Source organism: Nannospalax galili, unplaced genomic scaffold, assembly GCF_000622305.1.
Source record: "Nannospalax galili isolate Female #2095 unplaced genomic scaffold, S.galili_v1.0 scaffold104, whole genome shotgun sequence".
Taxonomy (NCBI): Eukaryota; Metazoa; Chordata; class Mammalia; order Rodentia; family Spalacidae; genus Nannospalax; species Nannospalax galili.
In genome coordinates, this window is record NW_008353596.1 from 3081921 (window position 1) to 3109215 (window position 27295).

At 41.5% G+C, this 27295-nt stretch overlaps 1 protein-coding gene across 7 annotated transcripts in view; it reads left to right on the forward strand.

The window, feature by feature from the left end:
• Crebrf (CREB3 regulatory factor) overlaps positions 1–27295 on the forward strand; it is a 64561-nt gene that overhangs the window by 883 nt on the left and 36383 nt on the right. Inside the window, exons 2-4 of one of the 7 annotated variants that reach the window (XM_029554862.1) lie at positions 16655–16808; positions 24300–24491; positions 26769–26894. In XM_029554862.1, coding sequence (XP_029410722.1) covers positions 24483–24491; positions 26769–26894 — 135 coding nt within the window. In that variant the 5' untranslated portion in view covers positions 16655–16808; positions 24300–24482. The other 6 variants (XM_029554864.1, XM_029554867.1, XM_029554863.1 and 3 more) reach the window with 6 other exon arrangements.

The window sequence follows — 27295 nt, forward strand, 5'->3', positions numbered from 1 at the left end:
GGGGGGTCATCGAGAGGGGAGGAGACAGGGCAAAGGGCAGGGAGCCGGTCCGGGGGCGGTTCTGGTGTCGGAAGGCGAGTCGGATCGGACCAGGAAGTAGCTCACGGGAGCCTGACCCCGACCTACCGCCCTCCTCTCCCAAGCAGAGGAGGCAGGGAAGTACCGAGAGCTGTCTAGCCTCCCAGGGGGCGGGTCCTGGGACTAGATGGAGCTTAGTCTCAGTGTTCTCCCTCTTGCTCCGCTCTGGGCTGCTTGACCAATCCTGCTGCCAAACCCTGTGTTCGTCCTCCTTTAACCCCAGAAAGCTAACCGTTCTACTGTTTCTGATCGGGCTTGAACCTTGAGACTACCTTAAGGAGGGCAACTGGCTGTCTGAGTTTCTGTCCCAGGCCTCGGGTAGAGGCAAGGTAGTTAGGGGAAGTTCTGCTTTTGTAGGTTTTGCAAAGAGAAAACTGGAACTGGGAAAGCGGAGAAAGTTGAGGACTGGGCGGGGCTTCCATTTTTTTCTTGCCTATGTCTCCCTAAAGATCTGGGCTCGTTGCTTGTCCTAGTCTTAATTTGCCCCATTTGGGAGCTCACATATATCAACTTCATGACAAAACCAAGCCTTCTGAAAACTGTTTAGGTTTGAAGGGTGTTTAGGACCTGTTTGTTTCGAATATCCTGCAGGTGAGAAAAAGAATCAAGTTCTGACTTGTTTTTTTAAAAAGCAGAAAATAAGAGTTCTATGTAAATCTTGTGATCTGTGGTAAAATGATTGTCACTGGATTGTACTTTAAAATACTGTTTTTCAGTTTTCTTTAAAAGAACTGAGAGAGCTAAGGGGGAACGGTGTGAATATGTAATTAGGAAGTCACTTAATTGTATTGCGATCATTTGGCATCATGTTGACCTTGTAAAATGCTTATTTTAAGCCTATGTTAACATGAGCTTACAACCTCTAACTACATTGGTTTTGTCGAGGGACCAGGCAATTGCTGCATCTTTTAAGCACTGAGGAGTAGGAACATGCCTTAGATTGATCATCCGGGGCCTCTTCAAGAATTGAGTGTGTTTAAGACTTCCCCCAAAGCCGGGCGTGGTGGTGCACGCCCTTAATCCTAGCACTCAGAGGCAGAGGCAGGTGGATTTCTGTGAGTTCAAGGCCAGCCTGGTCTACATAGTGAGTTCCAGGATAGCTGGGGCTACAGGGAGACCCTGTCTCAAAAAGACCAAAATAAATAAATAAATAAATAAATAAATAGACTTCCCCATTATCTCATTTGTCAGCTGAAGAAGAGTAACAATTGTTTATCAACTTTTATATTTTGTATGATTGACACCGAGTTCTCTTAAGAATATATTAAAACATAACCCTGGATTATTTGATAGATTTATATGCTAGTTCATAGGTATAACTTTACAGCAAAATAAAATATTACCTTGTCACTATTGTGTTACTTTCTAAGTCCTAATCATAATGCCATAGTAGTTGTAAAAGAATGTAACTGAACCTAAAACCAAACAAGAATTGTTTCATTGATACTTAGAATACTTTGTTCAAGGCAGCTTTCATTGTGCCTTGCCGGAAAAAAATAAATTTTCTTTGCTTACATAATTTTAAGAAGGGATGATACATCCAACAGAACTTATTTTGGATGAAATTCGTTCATATGCTTGGTATATTAGTTTTGGAATTTTAAAAATTTTGAGACAGGGTTTCATTTTGTTGCCCAGGCTAGTCTTGAACTCCTGGGCCTCAGGCATTCTCCATGTTGGGACAACAGGCAAGTGTCACTTGTACCTGCCTCTGGGACCATGAGTCTAGTAAGAATGGAGCAAGCCAGATATTTCCAGAAACTTCATTTACCATGTCATATAACAAACTGAAGACAAACTTTTATAAGATAATAACCTAGTTTACTGGTTGATGTGAGTTCTAGGATGCCAGTGTAGAGAGTAAAGGGGTAGCTAATCAGTTCCTGATTGGTGAGCTGACAAGTGACAGTGGGGGTGCAGAGAGTTTGTGTCTTGATTGCATTAGTGTAGCAGGGTTTTTTGTTGTTTGGTTAGTTGGGTTTTTTTATTTTCTTTTATTTTGTGGAACAGGGTCTCACTATGTCACCCTGGCTGGCCTGGAACTCACAGAGATCCTCTGCCTCTGCTGCCTGAGTGCAACATCATGCCAGCAGTGTAGCAGTTTTTGAATATTAACTACATTCACTGTTCACTTTTAAAGCTTAATTTTTAGTCAAGATTGATATAATTTTGAAATTCATCAGCATAGGCTTATTTCTAGTTAGGTTTGTACTTGGATGTTTGGGGAAAGATTTCATTGACTCTTTTCACCACTTCCAGTGTTTCATTTCAAGGTAAACACATTGGTCATAAATTTGTTACACTCTTTTTCTCTTCTTTTGAGATGAGGTCCTACTAATGTTGCCCAGGTTGGCCTTGAACTTTTCCTACCTCAGCTTCTTAAGTAAGTGGAATTATAGGTATCTGCCACCATGCCCTTATCAAGGAGTAGTTGAACTCTTCCCAGTAGTTGAACACCATGCCCTGAGACAGGAGTAGTTGAACTCTTCATAGCATAGGATTAAGTGGTAAATATTTACTAGCCTTTATTGTGGCTCTTCAGCTCTGCAGTTCAGCAGCATGGTAACCAGTGAGAAAGCCATAGTCCGGCATGATGATGCTGAACTTTAATCCTAGCACTTGGGGGGTGGAGGCAGACAGAATGCTGTGAGTTTGGGGCCAGCCTGGTGTATGTAGCAAGTTTAAGTCCAGCCAGGGCTACATAATGAAACCCTTTTTCCCAAAAAGTAAAAAATAAATAAGAAAGAAAGCCATAGAAAATATGTTTTATGTTTTAAAAGGCTATATTCCAGTAAAACTTTATTTACAAGAACAGACTGTACCTCCATTTAACCCATGGCTGTTGTTTGTCAGCCTATGGCAGAAGACATTCATTGGGTTCTAAGTACTCAGATCTTAGGGAATTGCACACTTCAGAGAGTATTTGATACAGAGAGTACTGTTTGTATGTCCTGCCTTGACAAGAGTTTTATCAGAGATGCATATGGCAACATATTTTAGATTACTTTATTTCCATGTAGGTATTTCCTTAAAAAACTGTTGAAAGCAAATATTGGTATAGACTTGTTTTAGAGCTGCATTTTTGTTGTTTTTATTTTGTTTTTTAGATGTGGTCTTGGTACGAAGCCCAGGCTGGCTTTGAACTTACCATGTAGCCCAGGCTGGACCCAACTTGTTTTTTAGTGGTGGTGATGGGTAATTTTTGTTTTTTAAAAATATTTATTATTATTATTATTATTATTATTATTGTTTTGTCTTTTTGAGACAGGGTCTCTCTGCAGCCCCAGCTGTCCTGGAACTCACTATGTAGACCAGGCTGGCCTCGAACTCACAAAAATCCGCCTGCCTCTGCCTCTCAAGTGTTGGGATTAAAGGAGTGTGCCACCACGCCCAGCTTTATTATTTTTATTTTATGTGTATGAGTGTGTTGCCTGAATGTATGTAAGTGCACTTGTGTCATGCAATGCCCTTGGAGGACAGAAGAGGCTGTTGGAGTAACTCCCTGGAACTGGAGTTACAGACAGTTGTTAGCTGCCATGTAGGTGCTGGGATTCAAATCTGGGTCTTCTGCAAGAACAGCCAGTGTTCTTAACCACTGAGCCATCTCTCCAGCCCCCAATTTTTGTTAATTTTTTGACCCTTGGATTCCTGATCCTCCTGTCTTCTTCTTTCCCAGTGGGGAGATTAAAATATTTATTGCTTAATTTTATGTGTATGAGTGTATTGTCTGTGTATGTGTAAATGCACCTGTGTGAGCAGTGGCTGCAGAGGTCAGAAGAGGGCGTTGGATCCCCTGGAACTGATGATAGGGATGGTCGTTGGCCACCATGTGGGTGCTGGGAATTGAACCTAGGTCCTCTGCAAGAGCAGCCAGTGCTCTTAACTTCTGAGCCATCTCTGTAGTCCTAAGAATCTCTTTTTATGGGTTTGAGATAATTATTCGTTTATATAGTAAGGTCCCTTTTTGGGAATGGAGCGCTGTGAAATTCTTTTTAAAACTTTTTTTACATTTATTTAGAGGGGTATGGGGTGGGAGGGTGAGCATGTGCCACACAGCATGCCTGTGGAGGTCAAAGAATAACTTTCTGGAGTTAGTTCTCTCCTCCGATCATGTGGGACCCAGGGATTGAAGTCAGGTTGTCAGGCTTGGTGGCAGGTACCTTTACCAGATGAGCCATCTCACCAGCCCTGTAAAATTATTCTTGCTGATAAGTCTGATTCACACTTGTAGGGCAAGAAGACCAGGAGAGATACTTGCTGCAGAGGACTCTTGTGTTACTTTGTGACTATAGACCTGTTCCATCACCAACCATGCCTTATGTTTTTCACCAAATTCATAACCTTTCTCCCCCAAATCTGCATCTGAATTCATTTTGTAAACAGCTCTCTACACTACTGTTGATCTCCCTACTAATTCTAGGCAATTCCAATGATCTCATTTTGGCTTTTTTGAGATAGTCTCAATATAGCTGAGGCTGGCCCTGAACTCATTCATTATATAGCTGAAACTGGCCTTGAACTCCTGATATTCCTGCCTCTGCCTCCCAGTTGCTGGGATTACAAGCATGAGGCACAACTTGTCTTTTCTTTTTTTTTGGTCTTTCTGAGACAGGGTCTCCCTGTAGCCCCAGCTGGCCTGGAACTCACTACGTAGACCTGGCTGGCTTTGAATTTGGCTGTCTCTGCCTCTAGAGTGCTGGGACTAAAGGCATGCACCACCTCACCTGGCTTAGTCTTGTTTTTTTAAACACCAAAGCTACTTTGACATCTTTTGTTAAAAAGTCATATTTTTACTTAAATATCCTTGGGTATTATGACTTAGATAATTTGCTTTGAAAACTCATGAGCTTGCTGATTTCTTATCATTAAGCTTTCTTGAGTTCTTACTGGGTGTACACTTGATGAAATCATCAATGTAATATTTTGTCTCTGAGGGCTTTATAAAGTGCTACCTTAAGTTTCCTCTGACTGCTGCATTCTATTCCTGATGGACCTGCTACCTTCTTTGTGGTAAATTTACCATTGACTGAGAAATCCAAAACATAATAGCCAGGCGTGGTGGTGCACGCCTTTAATCCTAGCACTTGGGAGGCAGAGGCAGGTGGATCTTTGTGAGTTTGAGGCCAGCCTGGTCTACATAGTGAGTTCCAGGACAGCTGGGGCTACAAGGAGACCCTGTCTCAAAAAAGACCAAAAAAAAAAAAAAAAAAAAAAAAAAAAAAGATGACACAAATTTTAAAAAATTCTTGGTGGTCATGGGGAGGATATAAGGGTAAAGTGGATATACTTCTGTTCAAAAGATTCACTATAGAATACCTTCAAACAGCAAGGCTTCAGGGCTGGAGAGATGTCTCAGCAGTTAAGAGATGTCTCACAAGTCCCTTGTTTGGTTCCCAGCACTCACATGGGCCAGCTCACAACCACTTGTAACTTTAGGTCTAGGGAATCCGACACCTCTTGGTCTCTGAGGGCGCCTGTACTCAAATGCATGGACTCCCACACAGACACATATATGTACACATAATTTTTAAAATCTTTAAGAAATAAAACAATTCCTGGCATTCTATCTGTGTTGTATAAAGCCACATTAAGGGGATGCTGGGGAGATGGCTCAGTGGATAAAGGTGCTTGCTGCCAAGCCCAATATCCTGAGTTCAGTCCCTTGGTGGAAAGAGAACTGACTCCTGCAGATTGTTCTCTGACCTACGTGCTCATGCACATACAAATAAATACATGTAATAAAAAAGTTTAAACTCAGATTATTTTACAGTTTTATTTTTTGTGTGTGCGTGTGTGTGTGTAGTGTATGTGTGTATACATGTATGTGGGAGTCAGATGTTGACAGGGTCTTCTTCAATCACTCTCCATTTGTGTGTGTGTGTGTGTGTGTGTGTGTGTGTGTGAGAGAGAGAGAGAGAGAGAGAGGAGAGGAGAGGAGAGGAGAGGAGAGGAGAGAGGCGGGCATGTGTGCTATGGGATGAATGTGAAAGAGGGCAACTTTGTGGAGTCTTCACCTTTATGTGGGATTTGGAGATTGAACTCAGGGTACCCAGCTTGCATAGCCAGTGCCTTTACCCACTAAACTAACTTGTCTCTCCCCTTGACTTTTAATTTTTTTGAGCAGAGAACAGATTTGTTAGTGAAAAAGAACTCCCCAAGAGTGAGAGAGTCTCAAGGGGAGAATACCCTGTACTTGTATTTTGAGACAGGTTCTCTCACTGAGCTTGGAACTTACTGCCTGGGTAGCCAGTGAACTCCAGGGATCTACCTATCTTCATCCTTGCCACCAGCACTGAGGTTGCAGATAGTCCATCCATGCCTGACTTTTATGTGGGTGCTGGGGGTCAGAACTCAGGTCCTCATGCTTCCCCATACTTATGTGGCAGGCACTTTATGCATTGGACCGTTTCCCCAGCCCAACTTCTAGAGTGTTTTGAATTGGTTTTCGGAAGATTTTAGTTTGTACTGTTGAATACTGGAGATGTCTATAGATTAGGAGAGAAGACAGCTATTTTGGTCCAGTGTTATGACAGTATTTCAGGACGGAATGTTGTAAAAATATGGAAGAATTCTAACTCTGCCTGGGAAAGAACAGTGACAGAAGCATTCTGGTCTAGTTGAAGTATAAAAGATGTGCAGGTGGTTGTGGGAGAGGAGGAAACTGATGTGTGAAATTTAGGAGGAAAGAACTTTGGGCTCTCACCTTGTCCTCATCTTCTTGGGCCTGCTCCCAGGTTGTGTTTCTGATCTCTTTTTTTCCCCCATATCTCAGACTTTGGTTAGTTCTTTTTCCATAGTGCTTTCTTTTTTAGAGACGGTCTATAGGGGTGCGTGTATAGTTTTTGAGATCGTCTCACTTTGCAGCCCAAATGGACCTCTGATATCCAGTGCAGCCCAGGCTAACCTGGAACAACTCCTGCTTCTCAAATGTAGGATTATAGGTGTGTCCCACCACATTTGGCTGCTTCTCCTAGGCTTTAGTTTTTCTTTTAGTCCCTGATTAGGGTCTGACTCACCCATCTCTTCTCTCCTGTTTGGTAGGTACCAAATTCCATTGATGTTGACTCTTGCCCACATTTCATCTTTCTGCCTCATTTCTCTCCTTTATTCTTGAAGGGTTTCACTTTTACCCTTTCATTTTGCTTTAAAAAAATTATTTTTTTCTGGCTGGGCGTGGTGGTGCACGCCTTTAATCCCAGTACTGGGAGGCAGAGGAAGGTGGATCTCTGTGAGTTTGAGGCCAGCCTGGTCTACATAGTGAGTTCCAGGACAGCTGGGGCTACAGGGAGACCCTGTCTCAAAAAGACCAAAAAAAAATTTTTTTTTCTCCGTTACACTTATTTGTGAATGCATGCCTGTGTATGTGTGTACCACAGCACACACATGGAGGCCAGAGAACAACTTACAAGAGTCAGTTCTCTCCACCATGTAGGTCCTTGAGATGGAACTCAAATTATCAAGCTTGGCAGCAAGTATCTTTACCTGCTGAGCTAGTGGCTCTCATTTTACTTTTTTGAAACAGGGTCTGTTACTGTTAGCCCAGGCTGGCTTGAAACCCAATATGTAGCCCTGGGTGGCCACAGACTTCTGGCAGTCCACCTGCCTCATCCTCCTGCATTCTTGGATTACAGACATGTGCCACCATGCCCAGATAGGTACCTCTAAGATCAACATTGTTGATTAGGCTCAGTGGTTGAGAGCATTTACTGCTTTTCCAGAGGACCCAAGTTGATTTCCTAGCACCCATGTTGGCAGCTCACACCTGCATGTAACTCCAGCTCCAAGGGATCTGATGCCCTTTCTGGCCTCCATGGGCATGCATATATATGGCATACATTCACACAGACATAAACACAAATAAATAAAAATATTTAAAATAATCTTTTTTTAAAAAAAAATCAGCAATATTAAAGTATATGTTACATAAATGAAATTTCATTCAATCCCAAGACTGCTCCCAATCAAAAATACCAGAAGAAACAACAGAAAAAATTCACAGAATTTTGAGGTTTGACAACTACTACTACCATCTACCTCTGCAGTTAGGTCTATAACCTTTCTGTCCCTATACAAAATTTCACAGTGGTTGGTCTCGTGTATCAATTTGGGCCTTATGATGTGGACATACCACAATGGATTCCATTTACCAGTTGGTGGATGGTTGAGTTGTTCCAGATTTTAGTTGATCCTGAATAAAACAGGTGTAAACATTCCTGTGCTAGACTTTTAAATAACTCTTTTTTTCTCCTTTGTCTTTTTGAGACAGGGTCTCCCTGCAGCCCCAGCTGGCCTAGAACTCGCTTTGTAGACCAGGCTGGCCTCGAACTCCCAGAGATCCGCCTTCCTCTGCCTCCCAGTACTGGGATTAAAGGCATGCACCACCACACCCAGCTTTAAATAGCTCTTCTAATATTAACTGCCTTTTACTTGACATCGCTCCCTGGAGTCGGCTACCTTCATAGATAGATTTTGTGTGAGTTCTGTGGTTGTAGCACCTGTCAGATGCACAGATGCGTAAAATGGTGTGGGTAGAGATTGAAGCAAGGTAGGGTTAAAGGACAGTTCAGAGTGAATAACTTTTAACTGGGGTCCAAGTGGTCATCTTCCCTGGAGGATATACCTAGAGTTATTAAATCTGATTTACCCCCGAGAGAGGTAATAGGAATTAGAAACTTTACTTAAAATTTCCAAGTTAAGTGCTAGAGTTAAAATTTTAAATGTATGGGGGCTGGAGAGATGACTCAGCAGTTAAGGGCACTGACTGCTCTTGCTGAGGACCTGGGTTCAGTTCCCAGCCACCCACATGGCAGCTAACAACTAATTGTAACTCCAGTTCTGGGGGATCCAGCACCCTCTTCTGACTTTCTTGGGCATTATTGCAGGTAATACACTTACACACATAAAAATAATAAAATATATAAAAAGTTTTTTTTTTTTAATGTTAGCCAGGTGTGGCAGCATATGCCTTTAATGCCAGTCCAGCACTGGGGAGGCAGAAGCTGGCGGATCTGTGTGAGATTGAGGCCAGCCTGGTCTATACAGTGAGTTCCAGGCTGGCTGGGGCTACAGAGAGGCTCTGTCTCAAAAAGACCAAATTAATTTTTTTAACATTAAAAACCCCCAAAACACCAAAAACCGTTGTGTGGGCCAGACAAACGTGGTCAGTGGGCAGGCATTGATTTCTGGCTATGGTCCATTTGAGACTTCTGCTTTAAAACTTTTGTCTTTTGCTTTTATTTTTATCTATTTTTTGTCTTTTTGAGACAGGGTCCCTTTGTAGCCCCAGCTGGCCTGTAACTCCCTATATAGATCAGGCTGGCCTCAGTCTCACAGAGAACCGCCAGCTTCTGCCTCCCCAGTGCTGGCACTAAAGGTGTGCACCACCACACCTGGCTTGCTTATTTATTTTTGAGACAGAGTCTCACATATCCCAGGCTGCCTCAAACTTCCTATGTAGTTGAGGCTGACTTGAACTCCTTGATCCTGCTGCCTCAGCCTCCCAAGTGTTGGAATTTCTGGACTTACAGGCTTATCTACATCCAGTTTATGTGGTGCTAGGGATGGAACCTAGGGCGTCAAGTATGCTACATGCATTCACTCTGCCAGCTGAGCTACGTCTCCACTGAGCTACATCCCTAGCCCTCTTCTGCTTTTTTGTCCATTCTTCAGTAGAGCATACCTGTTGAGGTCCTCTTGTTTTTTATACTTAGCATAATTGCTGATTCTTCAAACCTTCAAGTTTTATTTATTTTATATGTGTGCATGCCCATGCTTGTCACAGCATATGTGGTGGTCAGAGGACAACTTGTGGGAGTCTCTTCTCTCCTTCTGCCATGTGGGTCTAGGGATTGAGCTCAAGTGGTTAGGTGTCATGGCTTATTCCTTTAACTGCTGAGCTGGCCCCAAACTCCCAATCTTAAAATTAACAAGTGACTAAAAAGATTTATTCTCTTCTTTTGAGATACTAAGAACGCCGAGTGCCTACCTGAGGGGCGGGTGGGACCGGTTCTAGGTATTCTGTACTTTTTCTGCTTTGGACAACTGCTGATTCTGTTCAATGCTCTATTTTTCTTAGCACTTGGAATAGTCTATTTCCTTTGTTTGGTTTATTCTGACCCCTTCTGAGACAAGTACGGTATAGTTCAGATTTGGTTTATTAGAAACTGTATAAAGTATTGTGGATATATACATAAGTTTTATATAAGCCCTTCCCTTTAGTAGCCCAGAATTTGTGGGGAAGCCAGCATAACAAGCTAGGAATCATGTATGGTTGTTGGGGCAGTGATCTCTCTGAAGAGGCTCTTTTTCCTCTTGTAATTTACCTGCTAATTCTTTGTGTTGCGGTGATGATTGATTGGCAGGTTTATGGATTATTTTGTGAATTTCAAAATCATTTGGTGAATAAGTCTGCATAATTCACAGTAGTAAAGTTGAGGACAAGAGTGTTAAATGACCTGAATGTCCTGAATAAATTTTTTTTTTTTGGAACTGGGGTTTGTACTTAGTACGGGCAAGTGCTCTACCACTGATGTATATCTTTTTCTACTCTTTGAGATAAGATCTAGTTAAGTTCCCTAAGCTGTGCCTTGAACTTGCAATCCTCCTGTATCCATCTCCCTAGAAGATGGGATGATAGGCCTGTGCCACCAATGCCACCTCTGAGTATCCCATAGCCACCCTTATTGCAGACAGCTGGGTTTTTGTGTAAGCGAGAGAATTAGACAGATTGTTAGGTGTATTTGGGGTCTTTACCTTTATAACAGCAGAATCCCAGTAACTTGGTTATATACCAAAGAAGAACTCTGAGAAAATAGCCATCATTGATTGTCTGCTTTGTGCGCTGGCTGTGCCCTTCAATCACAGTATCCCGCAAAGTAAGAGGGGCAGTCCTTACAGTTAGGCAATACCCCTTTCTGGGTATTGTACCCTTTTCTGGGTATTGTGGTACTTGTCTATAATCTTAGGACCTTGGAGACTGAGACAGGAGGATCACAAGTTTGAGGTTAGCCTGGGCCATGTAATAATGAGACTCTTAGAAAATGAACAGCAGCAACAACAACAAAAACTGTATTTTAAAAACTTTTAAGTGTTAGTAGTTAGGGATGTTTTTGTTTTGTTTTGGATTTTTGAGACAGGGTAGCCCAGGCTGGCCCAGAACTTACCTATATAACATAGACTAACCTTCAACTTGCAACAATCCCCCTGCCTAATCTGAGCTTTAGGATGCAGACTTGAACCACTGTGCCTGGATTTGTTGCTTTCTAAAGACTTTAACAACTTTGTGTGTGTGTGTGTGTGTGTGTGTGTGTGTGAGAGAGAGAGAGAGAGAGAGAGAGAGAGAGACAGAGAGACAGAGAGAGAGACAGAGACAGAGACGTCTTTTTGGGGCACTGTCCACTGAGGCCAGAGAGGGTTAGATTGCCTGGAGCTAGAGTTACAGGTGGGTGTAAGCCACCTGATGTGGGTCCTGGGAGAACCTCAGGTCCTTTGCAAGAGCAGCAAAAACTTCACTGCTAAGCCAAAGCTTCTCCTGCCCTGTTTTTTTTTTTTTTCTAAAAATTTTTTTCAAAACTTGTATTTCTGTGTGTGTGTGTGTGTGTGTGTGTGTTTGTGTGTGTGTGTATCAGTGGAAGCCGGAAGAGGGTGTCCAGTCCCCTGGAGCTGGATTTGCAGGCGGCTGTGAACTACATGATGTGGGTACTGGGAACCAAACTCAGATCCTCTGAAGAGTAGCAAGTGCCCTAACCACTGAACCACCTCCCCAGCTGCAGCTTCTGTCTGAGTTGAGCAGAGGTGATTACAAACTTTTGGATAGTTCCTCTAGCCCACACCTGTAATCTTCTGTTACAGTGTCATAGCCAGTTTTCACTCTTGAAAAGGTGTCACATCTGAGAAAGGAGAGAGGAAACACTTAAGTTTTGAAAAGCAGCCCAAGTTCCTGTGGGCAGGAGTACTGGAGTTGTGTAAAAGTATCTTCAGCATCCTGTGTGATGTGGGTGTTTCACTGTTCTTGGTGTGTGCAAGTTCAGTCAAGCTCACACTGGTGTAAGTTTTTAAGTTGCTATTTTAATCACAGTTTCCCTTTTGGCATTTTGGAGATTTTTGTAGAAAAATTGAGAAAACCATCTTTCAGGGAGATGGATTATTTAAAAACTCAAATCTTTAAATCATGAATGAATAAATGACATAATATATATCCGTTCAAAGCCTGGATTCTGTTGGTTGAAATATTTTTTTTAATCTTCTTCTTTAGCCCTGCCTCCCCAGACAAGAAATATCTCAAGTCATTAAAATCAACTCAGATTTATACTCTGGCAATTAAAAAGTTCAAGAGTTCAACTTCTAATATTTTTGCTATCTAATATCAGTGTTTTCAAGACAAATTGGGAAGCAACTATAAGATACTTTGAGGGGCTAGAGAGATGGCTCAGTGGTTAAGAGCACTGTCTGCTCTTGCAGGGGACCAGGGTTTGATTCCTAGCACCCACATGACATCTAATGACCATCAGTAACTTCAATTCCAGGGGATCTGATGTCCTTTTCTGACCTCCACGGGCATTGCACAACACTGGTGCACTAACATACATGCAGGCAGTACACTTACACACATAAAATTAAAAATTAATAAATATTTTAAAGATACTTTGGTGCACACAAGGCATGCTCAGTAGGTGCTTATTGAATTTCCAACTTATTTGTGATGACCTCATTGAGTCCGAAGATGCCTTACCTCTGACTCATTATTTCAAAGTTCTATGGTCCTAAGAGATTGTCCCATTCATTGTCAGCCAACTTCTCTGATTCCTGTCCTACAAAAGTGCCCGTGGCACTATAGTGAAATAGAGGAAGAGATACTATGTTCAGTCTCAGAGGTTTTACAATCTGTCAGTGAAACCAAGGGATTGGTAAGAAAGAGGAAAAATGTGAGCAAAAATACAAAAGTGTCTCACTGTTGACAATCCTTAGGGGAGGGAAGTCAGATTGTTAGTACCTCAAGGGTGTTGGGGAGCAAGCAGGTCAGGTCATCTAATACTGGTGTTCATTTAAAGAACAGTGGTTGAAGACAGGGTTGGAAAGATTGTTGCATTTGTAGCTTGCATATTTTATATTGTCCAAGAGATGTTCGAGAGTTGCTGAAGATTTAGGAATATAATATGATAAATAAAACCTAGGAGCTTAGGGAGAATAATTTTAAAGTGGTGCCTAGTGTCAGGTGTGGTGGCACATACTTGTAATTCTAGTAACTGGTGGAGGCAGAAGGGTCTAGAGTTCAAGAGCTGAGCTACATAGCGAAACCAAAGTAGAGGGACTGGAGAGATTGCTCAGTGGTTAAGAGCACTGGATGCTCTTGCAGGGGACCTAAATTTGATTCCTAGCATCCACATGGTGGCTAACAACTGTCCTAACTCTAGTTCCAGGGAATCCGAAGCCCTCTCCTGACCTCTGCAGGCATTGTTACAACATGGGTGCACTTAAATGAAGCAATACACTCATACACATAAAAAAGAAAAAAGCTTTTAGTGACAAGGTGGTCAGGATATCTGCCCTGTTGAGGACATCACCTGCCTCTCCCTACCCTCAAGCCTCTGAATAAAATGGTTTGACCTCAAAAATAAATAAATAGATAAATAGGAGGAGAGGCCTAAGACCTGGAGAGAGGAAAAATTGTAGGATAAGTATTAGAATGGAAGTTCAAGGTAATGAGAGTGAAAGATAAGGGTTAGAGAAATGGGAACAATGAAGTCAGATGGATGTATTTGTGCTCAGTACCAGATAAGTGGCCAGTGTGTCTATTAGTGAAAATCAGCATTATTTAGTAAAGCAGTTAGAGAAGAGTCAGAGCTGAGATTAGACCTCCATGCTTACCTGTCAAAGAAGGGTGGTTCTTTTGACAAGTAGGAGCATTTGGACTGGGTGTTGGCGTATTATGTGTGAGGTGGTGGAACGTGAACACAGAGATGTCCTGCTACAGGTGGTAGGGCTCATGCATGAACTCCCTTGTGGAAACTGAAGGTGTAGATTTGGAAGTTCTTTAGATATCACTGAGAGATCAAGAGTAGAGTGTCTGATGGTAGGATTTGTTCAAAGGCATCCATTTACTGAATGGCCGGGAACTCACTATGTAAACTGGGCTGGCCTCGAATTCCCAGAGATCCATCTGCCTCTGCCTCCCAAGTGCTAGGATTAAAGGTATTCCCCACCACTCCTGGCTGAATTTTTTTTTATTAGTATAAAAAGGGTTAGACAGATAATATGGAACAGTGAATAACATACATCAAGATATTTTATCAAAACTTAATGGTTCGTGTTACTTCACCAAATTCTGTCAGTGTGCTTTGAATCTATAAACAGCTCTTAACTACTGAGCCATCTCTCCAGCCCCTGCCAATAGCTTCTAGTTGATAGTTTGCAGAAATAACAAGTAACCCTTCCCATCTAGCTTAGGTTGATCCAGAGAGCTTCTGTAATGGTATTCCCTTTTGGTTCTAAAGGGCTTTTTTACACATGTCCAAAGCTTAAAGCTTAAAGACGAATTTAGAAAGGAATTGAGCAAAAGTCTAAAAGGTCTTGTGTTTTCCTTCAAGACCTCAGTGTAAGGAGAAAGATCACTTCTGAAACAGTAGGTTCTCAATTTCTTAGAATTCTCCATTTGAATGGAACATTCTTGTTTTTGTTTTTGGTCTTTTTGAGACAGGGTCTCCCTGCAGCCCTAGCTGTCCTGGAACTCACTGTGTAGACCAGGCTGGCCTTGAGCTCACAGAGATCCGTGCCACCACGCCTGGAACTGCCATTCTTTTGTTGATGATTTTAAAAGTTTTTATAGCACCCTAATTCAGCCCCTGTTTTTTTGAAACTCTGGAGTGTGAGGATGATAAAGACTTGAATGGATCCTGTAATCAAGGGTTTATAAGGTGAGAATGCAGAAGGGTCATGGTGGCTAATGTTTTCGGTACTTAAATGATCCTTTGATCTTATTTTTTAATGATATTTTTTATTATTTGGGGCTGGAGAGGTGGTTCAGTGATTAAGAGCACTGGCTGTTCTTGCAGAGGACCCAGGTTCAGTTCCAGCAACCACATAGTGGCTAACAACCATCTGTAACTCCAGTTCCAGGGGATCTGATGCTCTCTTCTGGCTTCCATGGACATTGAATAACATGGGTGCACTTACACACACACAGGCAAAACACTCATACACAAAAGATTAAAAGAATAAATATTGAAAAATAATATTATTTTATACATGCATACAATGTATTATTTTGATCGTATTCAACCTCCTACTCTTCCCCCTGACTCTTCACAGATCACTCTCTTGATCTTATTTTAAAAATCTAATCTATTTTATTAGTCTCTTCTTTGTCTTCTCTGTCTGTCCAGCAGCAGCAGGACTTGAAAAATACTGAGGTTATTAATTCTAATAATTTCCTGGCACAAACTATAATTGTCTATTTTGAAATTTACTTGCGTGTTTGTAAATTTTGGAGTACGGAGGACTGCTCTTGAAGTGTAGGATTCAGTGATTTTCCCACAGCTCTGTTTATAAGAATCAGATTGCATAGTGAAGGGTCCTCTTGACTTTGGCCTTCCCAAATGTATCCTTGCATTAGGCATCCTCCAATGATGTGGAGGTTTGGGGCTCTCTGAGCTCTGCTATACTATGAAGCAGGTAATGACTTGATAGCATCTGAAGGATTATTTTGTTCTTTTCTTGCAGAATAGAATGATTTTCAACAGGGAAAGAATTGGCCTGGTGTACTGGTGCACACCTCCCAGCACGCTTTGTGAGTCTGAGGCCAGCCTGGTGTGCATAGTGAGTTTGAAGCTAGCCAGAGCTACATAGTGAGACCTTGTCTTAAAAAAAAAAACATAAAACATAAAGGGGAAGAGTTGTTGGATGGGATGGATGAGGTATAATAGGATGGACAGATGTTTGGCAGATGGGCCCTGATTTTCACGACTGGTAAGCTGCCTTTCTTGCCAAACAAAGGACGTCTCAGGGGGTCTACCCTACTGTACAACCTTTCTGCCTTATTGCCCTCTTCCCCTTCCCTCCTCTCACTTTTCTTCCTTCCCCCTCCTCCTTTCCCGTCTCTTCTGTCTCCTATCCTTCATTCCTTTAGTTTCTTCCTTTCTTTAATCTGGAGAAACTGTTACTTAAATTACTGATTGGGACAGTTCCCACCTTTTTAGTTTGATTTTATGAGATGGGGGTCTCTGTGTAGTCCTGGCTGGCCTGGAACTCACTATGTAGACCATTCTGGCTTCAAACTCACATTGATCCTCCTGCCTGCCTCTGCCTTCTGAGTGCTGGGACTACAGGTGTGAACCAGTGTGCTTAGATTGTCAGTCTCCATTTTTTGGAGTTGTGTGTCTGTATAGTTTAGTGAAAGAGATAACTAGGACCTCTAAACACATAAAAAAAATCTTGAGCATGACCTAGCAAAGATTAGAAAAGAGCAAAGTAAGCCATGGAGTGTCAATTACATAATAGTATATAGGGCATTGATATTTCTTGTATAAAAATACTTATAAAATGGTAAATTTTATTGCCATTTTATATTTGTTTGTTACAGGTTCTTACTGTGTAGCCATAGTTGGCTGGTACTTCCTATGTAGCCAAGGCTCACCTCAACCTCATGGCAGTCCTCCTGCCACAACCTCCTGAGTGCCAGGATTACAGGCACGAGTCAGCACATCTTGCAGGCACCATCTTACTGTTTTAAGTGTGTAAGTACTGTGGCAGTAGTTTTTTGTTTTTTGTTTTGTTTTTTGGTGGCAGTGGTATGTAACCATGATCACTAACTCAGCTCCAACAGAAACACCATCCCTTAAGCATAACTCCAAGCCCCTTATATCCTTTCCTCCTTTCTATCTATGAAGCTTTCTTGTTCTAGGCACTTGATGTTAAGTGGAATCATAGAATTTTCCTTTTATGTCTGGCTTATTTCACTTAACATGGTATTTTCAAGGTTTGTTTTTCTGTGTATCAAAATTTCATTCATCTTTATGGCTGAAACTCTGTTGTGCATGTGTAGATGGCCATTTCAGTTGTTTTCACTTTTCAGCTGTTGTGTTTAATGCTGCTATGAACATAGACGTACACATCTATTGGAGTGTTTTGTTGTTGTTTGGTTTGGTCTTATTGTTTGGTCTCTAGCTGGCCTGGAACTCACTTTGTAGACCAAGCTGGCCTTGATTTCACAGAGATCCTCCTGCCTCTGCCTCCCGGAGTGCTGGAATCAAAGGTGTGTAACTGGTGGAATGTTTGTTTTTAATTCCAAGAATAGAGTTGCTGGGGCCAGAGAGATGGCTCAGTGTTTAAGAGCACTGACTGTTCTTGCAGATGACTCAGGTTCTGCTCCCAACACCTGCATGGCAGCTAACAGCTGTCGGTAACTCCAGTTCCAGGAGATCCAATGCCCTCTTCTGGCCTCCTCCAGCATTTCATGTATGTGGTGCACTTACATATATATAGGTAAAACATACATACACATTAAAAAATAAAAAGAATAATACAGTAGTTGGATCATATGATTTTTCTACCTAACTTTCTGTGGAGCTGCCACACTTCCTATGACAGCTGCACCATTTCATATGCACTGGTAGGCCACAAGGGTTCTGATTCATCTCTGTTCTCTTCACCACTTGTTTTCCATTGTTTAGATAATAGCTATTGGTTATGTCAAAAATGTTAAATACTGCTGGGCATTTAATCCCAGTAGAGGCAGGCAGGTCTCTGTGAGATCAAGGCTACTCTGGTCTACATAGCTAGTTCTGGGCCATCAGGGGCTCTGTCTCAAAAAAATTTTTTAAAAAAAATACATACTCTGGTGATGTTGGATGACTCAGAAGGGCAGCTTAACACTATGAGGAGCTGTTCCCCTCAGGTTACTAAAAAGTTAGTGGCCTAAATTACTGCAATGAAAAGGGGAAGTTGCAGGGATTCTAGCTGTCATGTATAGTATCTGCTTATTCATTCATAATAGATTTCATTTATGAAGAGTGTGTATGTGTGTATGTGTGTGTGCATGTGTGTGTGCACCTGAGGGCCTGAAATCTGATCCTCCTGCCTCAGCCTCCCAAAGTGCTGAAATTATGGGCCTGAACCACCACACTTAGTTTATGAAGAGGTTTATGTGTTTCTTGATGTGACCTTAAAAAAAATGTGATTCTGGAGTCACCTGAAACTCCAGTCCAGAAGGGGCACAGTTTAGGAGCTCTCTGACAGATGTATGTAAACAAAATGAATATCAGATGTATGTAAACATATCAGACGTATATAAACAAAATGAATGGTTTGAGCAGGCCTAGGGATAAGCTTTTGTAAACAGTCCTTTGGCTGTGTGTACTTTTTTGCTTTAGCTGCAGCCTTGCCTGGCATACATAGTAAGCTTCAACATATGTTCATAGAACCGAAAAACCCAGACTAGAACCTGATGGGGCTGTGAAAGAAATGGAAACCATCGTTTTCTTCAGGTGGTACTATTGCTGCTCAAAACTTAATATCCATGGGTGCTGGAGAGATGGCTCAGCGGTTAAGAGCACTGACTGCTCTTGCAGAGGATCCAGGTTCAATTCCCAGTACCCACATGGCATTTACGAACCGTCCTTAACTCCAGTTCCAGGGGAATCCGAAGCCCTCTTCTGACCTCTGCGGCATTTCACGACATGGGTGCACTCACATACATGCAGGCAATACACTCATACACATAAAATAAAAATAATAAATAAAATATTTTTTAAAAACTTAATATCCCTCTCCCCTGCCTCCTTGCTTAGAGAGCTGGTTCTCCAGTACAGAATTGTTTTTTGATGCCTAGGAAATGCTGCTGACTATTTTTAAATGAGTCCAGGTACAGAAAATCTCTTGGCAAATATGATTTCTGATGGTCCTGTTATGTCTCCCCTGGTAAACTCACAGAGCTGCACAGAGAATTCTCGAGTCAATGCTGTGAGTTAAGACGAAGTAACAACCAGGAAACTTGAGCCCCTTCCTTGAGTTTGTTTGTTTGTTTTTGAGACAGAGTCTCCCCATAACCCCAGTTGGCCTAGAACTCATTATGTAGACCAGGCTGGACTTGTTCTCACAGAGATCCACCTGCCTCTGACTCTGGAGTTCTGGGATTAAAGGCGTGCACCACCACACCTGGCACAGTTCTTGCTTTTGATGTATTTTAATATCAAAGCTTTGAGTGAACCAGAATATTCTTTAGAGACGTATAAAGGTGTGCCCTGAACACAAGTTGTTAGACCTTCCTTCCTTCTTTAGTTTTAGTCTGCCATCTAAGCACTAATGCTCCTTTTGCATGTGGCTGCCTTGTTAGAGGATAGAGTTTTAGAGCAGTGTCTCACTGTGGGAAATGCTGTGTAATGGTGATTGATATAGACGCTTTTATCTTTTCTTTCACTTTCGTGTGAGGAATTTTTTTCATTGTGGTTATTTCTCAGTAAATATTTGGAATAGCAGTAAGCATTTCTAGGAAATGGACCCAAAATGTTGGCGATTAGGATAATTTGATATGAACTTGGGTAATTAGTTTGTGGTTGCATTTTCTTTTTAAGATTTATTTTTAAGCTGGGTGTGGTGGCACATACCTTTAATTCCAGCACTCAGGAGGCAGAGGCAGGTGGATCTCTGTGAGATCTAGGCCAGCCTGTTCTACATAGTGAGTTCTAGGAAAGCTGGGGCTATATAGTGAGATCCTATCTCAAAAAAATTACTTTTATTTATGTATGTGTATTTGTCTCTGTGTGAGTGTATGCCACATGAGTGGGGGTGCCCTAGGAGGCCAGAAAAAAGTGATGCCTTGAACTGGAGTTACAGGTGGCTGTGAGCTGCTTGATCTAGGTGCTGGGAACCGAACTCAGGTCCCCTGGAAGAGCTGCAAGCATTCTGAACTGCTGAGCATAGCCCTAGGGTCTCTAATTTTTTAAAAACATTTGTAATGTATTTGTGTGTGTGTGTGTGTGTGTGTGTGTGTGTGTGCGCGCGCGCCATTGTGGAAATTAGAGGACAGTGTGTGAGTGTGTGGGCACTGGTTCTCTCTTTCCACTACGTGTGTCCCAAGGATTGAACTCAGGTTGTCAGGCTTGGTGGCAGTGCCTTTACCCACTGAGCCATCTCAGCTTCATAGACTGATAGTTTTTTTTTTACTAAAAAGGAGTCCTACTCCTTGGAGTTGAATTGACTCTTTCCCCTGCTAACACCTGTCACAGATGTTTAGTTTCTGATCTGAACTATCTCTGGCACAAAGAAAACACTGGTAAAAATATACCTATTGATGATGATCACCTTTCCAAGTGAATTACTAATACCTAATGTAATTCATTAATTCTTACATTATCCCTGTTACATAATTAAAGAAGAATAATTTAGCTCTCAGATCAGAGAGCTAAGACATAAACTTTTATTTATTTATTTATTTATTTATTTATTTGTTTATTTATTTATTTATTTATTTGTGTATAGATATTTTGCAGTTCAGGGCACGCCAGGACAGTAGAGGACAACCCACAAGAGTGAACGGCTTCTACCATGTAGCTCCGGGGAATCAATAGAACATCCTCAGACTTGACCAAAGTCTCAAAATACATCCACATTTATAATTTATATATATTTGAGACAAGATCCCACTGTGTAGCCCTGGCTGGCCTGGTACTCACTATATAGACCAGCCTGGCCTCAAATTCAGAAATTCGCCTGCCTCTGGGTGCTACCACACCCAGCTTAACTAACCTTGCTTTAATTAAAAGGCTATATAGTTGTTTTTATAGGGTCAGAATTAGAACCAGGTCTCTTACCACCCAAATAAATGTGCTTTTTTTTTTTTATAACTGCATTAACTAAAGTTTAATGCAGATGGTTTTAAATAAAATTTCAAATATTTGCATTGTATAAAAGCCTACAGCTTTAAAGCCCAATAGTCAGGAGGGAGTAGTAATGAATTTTTTCTTTTTTTCTTTTTCCTTTTCTTTTTTTATGTTTTTTGATTGTTTGTTTGTTTGTTTGTTTTGTTTTGTTTTTTGAGACAGGGTCTCCCTGTAGCCGCAGTTGGCCTGGAACTTGCAGTGTAGACCAGACCAGGATGGCCTCCATCTCACAAAGATACACCTGCTTCTGCCTGCCAAGTGCTGGGCTAGATTTTTTTTTTCAAGACAGGTTTTTGTTTTGTAGCTTTGATTAGCCTAGAAATTACTATATAGAAACTGTAGAATAGGCTGGCCTTGACCTCCTGAACCACCTTCCTGCTTCTGCCTCCTGAGTGCTGGGATTGCAGGTGGGCACAATGGACATCACCATGCCCAGTCTTTGGTCTTTTTAAGAAAAAAAAATATTGTGTGTTTATATGTGTATGATGTGCATATGTGGGAAAGGGGGGCGGGCGGTCTGGTCTGTGTCCCACCTGATACACATGTGGAAGTCAGAGGACAATCTTGTGGCACCAGTTCTTTTCTCCACCTTCACCTGGTTCCAAGGATCAGACTCAGGTTACCAGGCTTGTGAGGCAAGGGACAATACCCCTGGAACCATTTTGCTCATCTTTTAATTCGTTTTTTTCTTTTTTTGGGGGGGGGGTTCTTTCTGAGACAAGGTCTCCCTATAGCCCCAGCTGTCCTGAAACTCACTATGTAGACCAGGCTGGCCTTGAACTTACAGAGATCTGCCTGCTGCTGCCTCCCAAGTGCTGGGACTACAGGCATGCACCACCACGCCCAGCCAGTTTTTTAAGTTAGTAGAGTAATAGGTTTGATTATGCTATGTTTATACATACATGTCATTATACTTTATTCCTACCTCTTCCATGACTTCACCCTGTCCTCTCTGCCTCTAAACAGACACCCTTCTGCTTTCCATTGCAGCGTTTTTTGTTTTTTGTTTTGTTTTTTTTTTTTCTCCCCAGGCTGGTTTGAAACTCAAGATCCTCTGCTTCAGCCTTTCTGGGTAGCTGGGATTACAGATGTGTACCACTGCTCTTAGGGATTTTCAAATATCTGTTTTTTTTTTTCTTTTCTCCTTTAGCAATGAAAACCTGAGGCTCAAACCCATTCTTCCCCAGCATTGTGTAATATGCAGGTAGTAAGAACTGTGTCTAGAACAGTCCAGTTTGTAGTTGAACCTGCATACTGTGTAGTTTAGCATACCTTCTTTGTAAAGTGGTTCTCTGCTAAACCAACCAAATTGTTAGTAGTTTTCTTACTAGAAAGCAGGTAAGTATATGTTGAATAGGACTTCATCTCTTCCCAAGTTTTCAAACCGTGCTGCTCATAGTGGTAAGTCTTTAGGTTTTGGAAGGTAACAGACCTAAATTCAGATTATATAGACTTCCAGGATTTCACTAGTTCATTTTGTTGAGTGGCATGGCTTGAACTAGAGACTTTTTGGGGCCCAAGAAAATATGACTGACTTATTTCTCACAGAAATCAAAGGAACAAGTTAGGACTAGGTTACGTATATGTAGATGGACCACACCATGAGTTCATCTACTCAGAATCTTGTCTTTGACTGGCATGGGCTTGAAACAGATGGTTTCACAAAACACAGTTGATTCTCTTTCTGGGCATAGGCTACCAGTGCTTCCTTGGCTGGAACAGTGTAGCTAAGGGCGACAGCATAGAAGGGGGCCCAGCAGGTATCCAGGAAATACAAGTTGTTGTCAGTTTATTAGCCTAATTAAGTAGAACAGTTAGAGTGCTTCTCTACTTTCTCGTTTGTTCAGCAAGTAAATCTTTGAAATTGGAACAGTGTAATCCATGATTATGAGAACTATAGAGGGAAGTTCAGTTTGAACTAGTTCTACATCAATATGGGGAGTGATAACTGTTTTATAAAAAGGAAATAATGTGTCTGGACTGAATGAGAACAAGCCTAGGACATACATTTCTGAGCCTTTGGGGAGCCCTGAAGAGCTTGTTAAAGCACACTGCTAAGCCCCATGCTCATTTTTTATTTCAGTGGTGGGCTTGGAACCTGTGGTTCTGCATTTCTAGCACATGTCCAGGTTGATGTTAGTAGTTCTGGGATTACACTCTGAGAACCTCTAGTTTTGAAGAGGATTAAGGTGGGTGTAACTGTTCATTTTATCTTGATTAAGCAGGGGAAGAAAGGCAGCATTACATTTTCAGTCTTCAAAGACCCCATGCCAGATGTTTACAGTCAGTTTAACCCAACCCTTGGGACTACTGTGCAAAGCAGTCCTCGTCCCTGTTTACCACACAGCATGTACTTTTATTAGAAAGGGACTTGGGCAACAGGCTGGGTAGTAACCAGAGTACTACTTGCAGCCCCCAGAACAGAATAATTCTTACAGCTCAGATTTTACTTACAGGTCAAAGAATAATGTTGATGGACTATAATAAATGTGATTTTGTCTAATGCAGATGATATGTTAAATTGTATTGCTGTTTATTCATAACTGGTAGGTTTACAAAAGATGAGCAAACTGTAGATTACTTTCCTAGTCATGATTATAGAGTAGGTGAAGTTTTGACATATGTTTGCTCACAAAGAACATAAAGTGAATAAGAGCTTGGCTTTATGATTAGTAATGTCTTTTGATCAAAGGAAAGATGAGGATATGTTAAAGTGTTTTTTTAAAGTGATACCAATTATTTTATTCTATTTATTGGATTATTTATTTGAGACAGTCTTCTGTGTAGCCCAGGCTGGCCTAGAGCTTGGTTTGTAGCCCAGGGTAGCCTCATACTTGTGATCCTTCTGTCTTCATCTCTGGAGTGCTAGAATTAAAGGTGTATGGCACTGTTTTCAGCTGCCAATTGGTTATTGATCAACCCTATTTTAGAAATAAACATGCTGGGCTCATAGTAACATGCTGCTGAGATGGCTCAGCAGTTAAGAGCACTGGCTGTTCTTACAGAAGACCTGGGTTCGGATCCCAGCACCCACATAGCAGCTAACAACTGTCCGTAATGGCAGTCCCAGGGGATCGGGATCCAACAACCTCTTCTGACCTCCTCGGTGTACTTACATGCAGGCAATACACACATACACATAAAAATAAAAATGATAAAATAAAATATTAAAAAAAGAAACATGCCAAATGGTGTATTTCAGAAGAATATGTACTAAAACACGACTAAATTCTTGAAAATGCAAATATAAGATGTATTTAAAGTGCAGTATTGTTTACTGATGTTGTTTTTGAAAGGTCAACTTGTTTTCAGTGGAGCTCAGTGAAGTTACTTTGTGTTATTTGACAGAACCACAGAGTTATTTAAAAAAAACGGTGATCCATGCAGTTGAATTGAAGGCATTCTGGGGACACCTGCTATTTATTGTGAAAATCGTCTTTGATCTTGGATTTAAAGGTAAAGCTGGAAAGGAATTTACAAACAAGAAAAAAAAGAAGTTTGGAATTGGACTCACAGGATCTGGGCTTGGAAATGCCTCAGGTAAATCACATGGAGTAGGTACAGTTCAATATTAGCCCACTGCAGGAAGTCCGTGCTGTTGGTTCCACGGGCCTTCTAAATCCTGGCAGTTTGACATGCACTCAAGGCTTCTCATTTCTGCTCTCACCTAGTTGAGAGTGTGTATTCTTCCCCTACTGCCTTTTTCCTCCTTTGCTATAGCTTTGAAGTTTCAGGGAGCTTGACACAGAGAAGGTGGTACGTTTGTAGCTAATCTGCTTGCATTATGAGGACAGAATTAACTCCCCTGAAAAATAATCTGCACCCAAAGCCCATTTTTGACATTCCAGTTTTTTTTTCTTTCCAACTCTTGCATTTACTACAGTTCAGAAGTAGTGACTGTCTCACACATGCAAACACACATGTACACATATGTCCCTCAAAACATGTCAAAGAATGGTTCAGTGGTTCTCTTGCCTTTTGGGGGGTGGAGGGGAAACCCAGTTTTGCTATGTAGGTGAACAAACTCACATTCTTCCTGCTTCAGCCTCCCAAGTGTTGGGATGGGAGACATGAAACATCACACTGGGCAAAGACAACTTTGAGGCAATTACTGAACCAAAAACTAGAAGCTGATTTGTCTCCATTTTGCTTATCCAAATTTTTTTCCCTTCCCTTTCCATGCTTAGCTTTTACCTTTCATTTTTTTCAGTGGCAGAGAGAAATCTAGAAATAATAAGTGTAGGACTGTACAGAACTGTTCCTTGGGCAAAAGTACTCAGCTTGCTAGGACTATCCTGGTGACGCTGCAGCAAAGGTGAAAGAAGAGGATTTGGTGATCAATTCTTTTTTTTTTTTTTTTTTTTTTTTTTTTTTTACCCCTTTGAGGGTCTCCCTGTAGCTCCAGCTGCCTAGAACTCGCTCTGTAGACCAGTCTGGCCTCGAACTCACAGAGATCTGTCTGCCTCTGCCTCCCAAGTGCTGGGATTAAAGGCATGCGCCACCATGCCTGGCTTTGGTGATCAATTCTTAAAAGACCAAAGGCCAGCTTCCATCTGAAGCAGCCCTGTGCCGAGTGGACCATGGTTCACATCTCCTTTTATTAGAGTTTGTACCCAAAGTCTGGTTTGCTGTCAATTGAATTCTTGAATTTAGAGTTGTAAAATTTATTTTCCCAAGCTAAATTTTTCTAGGAAGAAAGACCCTACAGTTCTTGAAGGTCTAGGGAAAAATAAAAATAAGAGAAAACAAAACCCAAACCTGAGATGGATAGTAGCAAGGAAGAGAGACAGTGAAGAGGCGTATGAGGCCAGGTCATTGTGTAAACAGTGTGGGCATGAGGAAGGAAGCAGACTGATACCCAGAAACAGCTGCAGTAGTGCAGAAAAGTGAAGCAGACAGAATCCATTCTTTCTCATTTTCTTCATTGGTGTTCATTCTTTATTTCAGAGTGAGGCTTTTTTAGTATTTGAGTTTGGAGTATGAGCCCTGACTGCAGTGGTTTGGATAGATAGTAAAATGTGAAAAGGGGAGAGATAAAAGTCAAGAGATCATCCCTGCATTTCTGGTCATATCCAAGAGATTTAGGAGGCCATTCTGTTGTTTCTGTGTGTTAGACTAAACATGTCTAAATTGGGCTGGTAAGATGACTCAGTGGCTAAAGGTGCTTACCACTGAGCCTGGCCACCTGAGTTTGGTCTCCAGGATCCACATGATGGAAGAAGAGAAGCAACTTCTGCAAGCTGTCCTGACCTCCACACTCACATGTGCCCATACATGTACCCCACAACATGCAAGCTAAACAAACAAGAAGATAAATGTACAAAATCTTTAAAGATGTCCACATTATCTTTTTTTTGGGGAAGTAGGACATTGGACTCACTTAGGAATACAGTTTGAGTCTGACTTACTACTGCTGTAGGTTCCAGAAAATGGCAGGGCATTCTCTCCTTTAGGTGGGAATTAGAACTGGGAGTCTTGTTAGAGAAGAATTTGAAGAAATGTTAATACAGCATTTTTTAAAAAGCACTCAGTAGGTATTGTGTACTCTCTCTAGTGACTAAACTTTAATTTTTAGAAGTTAGATACTGCTAAGAGTTGCTATTCCATCTTTCTGTTTTTAGTACTTGAGATATTTTCCTCATAGAAGTCTACTGTTTAGTGCTAGTGAAAGTTCTGAAGTATACTGCACAGCAAAAAATATACAGAACTATTTTCTGAAAACAAATTACTTCATGGATTGAGGATAGTGCTTATTTGTAGTAAGTTGGTCTTGAAGTAGTCTTTAACTTTCTAAAGTGAAAAATCATTCTGTTGTAGCCCAGTGTTAGCGGAATGGATCCGCCTTTCGGGGATGCCTTTCGAAGCCACACCTTTTCGGAACAGACTTTGATGAGCACAGATCTCTTAGCAAACAGTTCGGATCCAGATTTCATGTATGAACTGGTAAGCAACATATTCTTGGTTTCAGCGTTTTTTTTAAAGATTTATTTCTAAAAATTTAAATATGTGTGCCTGCATGAAATTATGTGCACCATGTGGGTGCAGGTGCCATGGAGGCCAGAGAGTGTTGACCTCCTGGAACTGGAGTTACAGGTGGTTGTGAGCCACGTGATACGGGTGCTGGGAACTGATGAACTCGTGTCCTCTGCAAGAGCAGTGAGCACTCTTAACCACAGAGCCATCCCTCCAGCCCTTGGTTTCAGGTTTACTTGATTTAGGGTGAAAGCATTCTGGTGGGACTTTTTTTTTTTTTAATTTGTGGATGTCTGAAAAGAAAAGAATGTACCTGACATGGAGGCTAATGCTGGTAAACCTAGTATCTGAGAGGCTGAGGTAGGAGGATT